The sequence below is a fragment of the Oryx dammah genome, unplaced genomic scaffold, assembly GCF_014754425.2.
Source record: "Oryx dammah isolate SB20612 unplaced genomic scaffold, SCBI_Odam_1.1 HiC_scaffold_11228, whole genome shotgun sequence".
Taxonomy (NCBI): domain Eukaryota; kingdom Metazoa; phylum Chordata; class Mammalia; order Artiodactyla; family Bovidae; genus Oryx; species Oryx dammah.
Genome location: NW_024080621.1, coordinates 62,664 through 69,238, shown reverse-complemented (window position 1 = coordinate 69,238; position 6,575 = coordinate 62,664). Strand labels below are relative to the sequence as shown.

Below are 6,575 nucleotides of genomic sequence, written 5' to 3'. Positions count from 1 at the left end.
AATATGGGCATACCCTCTTGCTTTGGCTTTAAAGAAATAAAACTGGTTCTCATCCTCCTGGCTTGATCAGGTGTGGCCTGCTTGCAGGCAGGGGAATGCACTTTTTTAAACCATCTGGTCGTCTCCCCACCCCTACCCTACATACCCCCTTCTTTGTCATATGGCTGGGGGACAGTGTGCTGCAGCCACAAAAGGTAACTGGACTGAGCCCCATGGCAGCTCTCATCACTTCCCCCTATGCCTGAGCCCAGAGACTGGTGGGAGAGCTGCAGTCCAGCTGCACTCTGGCCACAGGTTCCTCCAAGGGCCGCTAACTGGCCCATGACCTTGGCCTCATTAGCTCGGCACTATTCACCTGAGCTGCCTGGATCAGGGCCAGCCAGAGAAATTAGCTCAGACCCACAGGCCCCTGGGAGAGGTGTCAGACAAAAATAGAACAGAGAAAGCCAGAGAATCCTTGAGCAGGCGGACCCATGGAGGTCATTGGCTCCGGCATCATCCTAGCTCTCCAGATGGAGGCTGGGGGCAGGGAGGCGATGGGGCTGGGCCAAAGTCATCCTGAGATGACCTTGTGTGGAGCTGAGGTGAGAATGGGGGTCACTGGACTTCCAAAGTCCCATTCTTCCCTCACCTGTGCCTCCCATCAGGCCATGGGCAGGAAGGACAATAAGAATTACAGATGATGAAGCAATTCATCAGAGGCTGTTTGTTGTTTCTGGTGGGGGTGTCAATTGCACAGAAAGAGTAAGAAGAATAACGAGTGCCTACCTACTCTACTGGGCCCTCTCCCCAAAAGGGATCTGTGTTAACAGCTCCCCGTGGAACTATACAGGAGATAACCTACGCATACACCAGCACACACACATGTGTGTCTGCGTGCATGTGCACAGATATACATTGAGCAATATCCTTCCAAGTATGGCATTAGATCATCCTGCTTTACATAGGTTGTGCGCCTTGTCTCACCCAATTCATAACATATCTGGACATCTTTTATCAACTGGTTCAGGTGTACCCCCTTTGTAATGGCGACATGGTATTCCCTTCTATGGATGAACCAGAAGGTATCTAACCAGACCCCAAAAGTAGATGGTTGCAGCATGTGAGTGTGGCTCAGTGTAGTGGAAATGGAGAAAGTTATAAGAAATAAGTCCACAAAAACAGGTTGTGGGGAAATTGCTATCAGGCTTGGTTATCAGCTATGCAGCTTCATGCAAGTGATGAATTTCACTCCTGTATTGAATATCAACTGTTTAACTCATCATACCATTAGAATTCCATTTACAGTGAAGCCCGGAGATGGTGGCTCAACTGGTAAAGAATCCACCCACAGTGCGGGAGACCTGGCTCCGATCCCTGGGTTGGGAAGATCCCCTGGAGAACGGAACGGCTACCCACTCCAGTATTCTGGCCTGGAGAGTTCAGGCCATTCTATACAGTCCACGGGGTCGCAAAGAGTCGGACACGACTGAGCGTCTTTCACTTTTACATTCCGTAAATGAAGTTAGTTCCGTAGGGCCAAGGCGTCTGGCCCAGAGCCCGTGTCCTGTGCCTGCAAGTTGTGGGCGGTCAGGCTTCCTTCTGCACAAAGTGATGAGCCCTCCCCTCACACCTGCCTTCTCTAACGGCCCCTTCTCAGTGATTAGATCCTTCTCTCCCAGCCGACCTGCCCCAGGTCCAGGGGGCTCCGAGCTGCATGGATGAGCTCAGACCCAGGGCAAGGTGGGAATCTTATTAAGATGAAGAGCCTATTAGTCCAGCCAGTGCTAAACTGGGGCAGGGGCAGGCAGGAGTGGACTGGGGGTCTCTGCGCAGACCCCAGGCATTGTCCAGCCTGACTCCTGCCTGCCTTTGGAAAGCAGCTCAGTTCACCAACTATCTTGAGTGTCTGAGAGGCCACTGCGGGGTCACCATGGTGACTGAAACCATATTTCCTCCTGTATGGATCTTCTATTCTTCACTCAGCTCCTCCTATCTCCCTGCATCTTAACCTAAGGACCACCTCTGGCTTGGTCAAACCTCCTGCTTTTGTGTGTGGTGGGAAGATGCTTCCACAATCATTACATCAGGACCACTTTGGATGACATATACCTCTCCTCCCATAGCTCACTGCTGGAGCCCTGTGTCCCAGCCTGCCCTAGCTTGGTTTCTCCAGCATTGAGACTCTTTCCCAGCAGGTCAGCAAACACGTGATGAGTACCCAAAGAAAAAAATGAAAACAGACCCCCACCTCACACCATTAAAAAAATCAGTTACAGGTATAATGTGAAAGGCAAAACTTTAAGACTTTTAGAAGAAAAATACAGAATAATATTTCTATGCTCTTGCGGCAGGGCAAGGATTTCTGAAGACATGAAAAGCACAAATCATTCAAGATCAATACCTTTGAATGCATACAAATAAATCAGAAGATGAATTTCCCACCATAAAGAGGAGAAAAAAAACAAATTTCAAACTAGATAGAGATATTTTCAACACCTGAGTGACATAAGATTAATCTCTAAAATATAAAGGGCATTCCTCAAATCATTAGGAAAAGACAAACTAAGGGAAAGACAGAAAAAAGGCACAAAGAGGCATTCAGAGACAATGACCAACAGAGACCATTAAAAAGTGAGAAATGCTCATTAAAACCACAATTTGACCTTGTACTGCCTGATCCTTGTATTTCACTGCTGCCCCCTGGTGGCTGTCAGGAGCCTCAGTTCAGTTCAGCCTAGTTGCTCAGTCATGTCTCTTTGCAACCCCATGGACTGCAATACACCAGGCCTCTCTGTCCATCATCAACTCCCGGAGTTTACTGAAACTCATGTCCATTGAGTCGGTGATGCCATCCAACCACCTCATCCTCATCTCCTTCTCCCATCTTCAATCTTTCCCAGCATCAGGGTCTTTTCCAATGAGTCAGCTCTTAGCGTGAGGTGGCCAAAGTATTAGAGCTTCAGCTTCAGCATCAGTCCTTCCAATGAATATACAGGACTGATTTCCTTTAGGATGGACTGGTTGGATCTCCTTGCTGTCCAAGGGACTCTAAACAGTCTTCCTCAGCACCACAGTTCAAAAGCATCAATTCTTTGGCGCTCACCTTTCTTTATAGTCCAAATCTCACATCCATACCTGACTACTGGAAAAACCATAGCTTTGACAAGACAGACTTTTTCTGGCAAAGTAATGTCTCTGCTTTTTAATATGTTGTCAAAGTTGGTCAGAACGTTTCTTCCAAGGAGCAAATGTCTTTTAATTTCATGGCTGCAGGCACCATCTGCAGTGATTTTGGAGCCCCCTCAAAAAAGCCTCTCACTGTTTCCATTGTTTCCCCATCTATTTGCCATGAAGTGATGTTGATGCTTTTGAACTGTGGTGTTGGAGAAGACTCTTGAGTGTCCCTTGGACTGCAAGAAGATCCGACCAGTCCATCCTAAAGGAGATCAGTCCTGGGTGTTCATTGGAAAGACTGATGTTGAAGCTGAAACTCCAATACTTTGGCCACCTCATGAGAAGAGTTGACTCATTGGAAAAAACTCTAACACTGGGAAGGATTCGGGGCAGGAGGAGAAACGAACGACAGAGGATGAGATGGCTGGATGGCATCACCAATTCGATGGACATGGGTTTGGTAGACTCCAGGAGTTGGTGATGAACAGAGAGGCCTGGCGTGCTGTTATTCATGGGGTCACAAAGAGTCGGACACGACTGAGAGACTGAACTGAACTGATGGGACAAGATGTCATGATCTTAGTTTCGGAATGTTGAGCTTTAAGCCAACTTTTTCACTCTCCTCTTTCACTTTCATCAAGAGGATCTTTAGTTCCTCTTCACTTTCTGCCATAAGGGTGGTGTCATCTGCATATCTGAGGTTATTGATATTTCTCCTGGCAATCTTGATTCCAGCTTGTGCTTCCTCCAGCCCAGCGTTTCTCATGATGTACTCTGCATATAAGTTAGATAAGCAGGGTGACACTCGATGCACTCCTTTCCCGATCTGAAACCAGTCTGTTGTTCCATGTCCAGTTCTGTTGCACAAACAGATTTCTCAGGAGGCAGGTCAGGTGGTCTGGTATTCCCATCTCTTGAAAAATATTCCAGTTTGCTGTGATCCACACAGTCAAAGACTTGGCATAGTCAATACAGCAGAAGTAGATGATTTTTGGAACTCTCTTGCTTTTTCGATGATCCAACGGATGTTAGCAATTTGATCTCTGGTTCCTCTGCCTTTTCTAAATCCAGCTTGAACATTTGGAAGTTCACAGTTCATGTACTGTTGAAGCCTGGCTCGGAGAATTTTAAGCATTACTTTGCTCGCATGTGAGATGAGTGCAATTGTGCAGTAGTTTGAGCATTCTTTGACATTGCCTTTCTTAGGAATTGGAATGAAAACTGACCTTTTCCAATCCTGTGGCCACTGCTGAGTTTTCCAAATTTGCTGGCATACTGAGTGTAGCACTTTCACAGCATCATTTTCTAAGATTTGAAATAGCTCCACTGGAATTTCATCACCTCTACTAGCTTTGATTGTAGTGATGCTTCTTAAGGCCCACTTGACTTCACATTCCAGGATGTCTGGCTCTAGGTAAGCGATCACACCATCGTGATTATCTGGGTGGTGAAGATCTTTTTGGTATAGTTTTTCTGTGTATTCTTGCCACCTCTTCTTAGTATCTTCTGCTTCTGTTAGGTCCATACCATTTCTATCCTTTATTGAGCCCATTTTTTGCATGAACTGTTCCTTTGGTATCTCTAATTTTCTTGAACAGATCTCTCGTCTTTCCCATTCTATTGTTTTCCTCTATTTCTTTGCACTGATCACTGAGGAATTCTTTCTTATCTCTCCTTGCTATTCTTTGGAACTCTGCATTCAAATGGGTATATCTTTCCTTTTCTCCTTTGCCTTTCAACTCCTGAGACAGCCATTTTGCTTTTTTGCATTTCTTTTTCTTGGGGATGGTCTTGATCCCTGCCTCCTGTACAATGTCATGAACCTCCGACCATAGTTCATCAGGCACTCTGTCTATCAGATCTAATCCCTTGAATCTATTTCTCACTTCCACTGTATAATTGTAAGTGATTTGATTTAGATCATGCCTGAGTGGTCTAGTGGTTTTCCCTACTTTCTTCGATTTAAGTCTGAATTTGGCAATAAGGAGTTCATGATCTGAGTCACAGTCAGCTCCCAGTCTTGTTTTTGCTGACTATATAGAGCTTCTCTATCTTTGGCTGCAAAGAATATAATCAATCTGATTTCGGTATTAACCATCTGGTGCTGTCCATGAGTAGAGTCTTCTCTTGTGTTGTTGGAAGAGGGTGTTTGCTATGACCGATGCGTTCTCTTGGCAAAACTCTATTAGCCTTTGCCCTGCTTCATTCTGTACTCCAAGGCCAAACTTGCCTGTTACTCCAGGTATCTCTTGGCTTCCTGTTTTTGCATTTCAGTCCGCTATGATGAAAAGGACATCTTTTGGGGGTGTTAATTCTAGAAGGTCTTGTAGGTCTTCATAGAACCATTCAACTTCAGCTTCTTCAGCATTACTGGTCAGGGCATAAACTTGGATTACCGTGATATTGAATGGTTTGCCTTGGAAATGAACAGAAATTATTCTGTTGTTTTTGAGATTGCATCCAAGTACTGCATTTCAGACTCTTGCTGACTATGATGGCTACTCCATTTCTTCTAAGGGATTCCTGCCCACAGTAGTAGATAAGATGATCATCTGAGTTAAATTCACCGATTCCAGTCCATTTTAGTTCACTGATTCCTAGAATGTCGATGTTCACCCTTGTCATCTCTTGTTTGACCACTTCTAATTTGCCTTGATTCATGGACCTGACATTCCAGGTTCCTATGCAATATTGCTCTTTACAGCATCAGACTATACTTCCCTCACCAGTCACATCTACAACTGGGTATTGTTTTTCCTTTGGCTCCATTTCTTCATTCTTTCTGGAGCTTTTTCTCCACTGATCTCCAGTAGCATATTGGTAACCTACCAACCTGGGGAGTTCACCTAAGATAGGACCTCACCTGTGGACATCTCTGCCCACATGCACTTCTCACAAGGGCAGCAGTGGACACAGGGGCTCAGGTAACACTGCTTCAGGTGACTGGAGAAACAGGGTTGCTTCTTTTTAAAGGCAGTTCAAAGTCAAGAGAGACCTAATATACTTACGAGCCAGAGGAGCAAGCACAGGAGGATAAGCGTTGCCAGGCAGATGTGGAAGCAGAGGGCGAGAACCACACGAGGCTTATGAACAGCACTATGTCAGCAGTGGGTTCCCCATCAATGAGGAGGCAAAGGGCAGCCTTGCTCATCAAGGAAAGGGAAACGGCTTATCCGAGATCTCAGAGATGTAAAGAAAAATTGAAGCCCAGGTCTGACTCTAAAGTTGGGATCTTCACCATCCTGATTTATGTCCAAGGGGAAGTAGGTGGGAGGCGGGCTGAACACTGAGGTCCAAGTTCTCCCTCCCTGTAAGGGCCTGCTTCCCTAGGATAGAGGCCATGAGACACCCTGGACCCTGGAGAGCCTATGGAAGGACAGGAGGAGCGAAGGGTATGATTCTATCAGAAGAGCACTTGG

The 6,575-nt window shown here is 46.0% G+C and overlaps 1 protein-coding gene across 1 annotated transcript in view; it reads left to right on the top strand.

The window, feature by feature from the left end:
- The first annotated feature begins 473 nt into the window (after positions 1–473).
- The window catches only part of LOC120861116 (apolipoprotein L3-like), a 14,164-nt gene continuing 8,062 nt past the window's right edge, over positions 474–6,575 (top strand). Inside the window, exon 1 of the mRNA XM_040236764.1 lies at positions 474–584. Within this exon, the coding sequence (XP_040092698.1) occupies positions 474–584 (111 nt within the window). The remainder of the gene's footprint in view (positions 585–6,575) is intronic.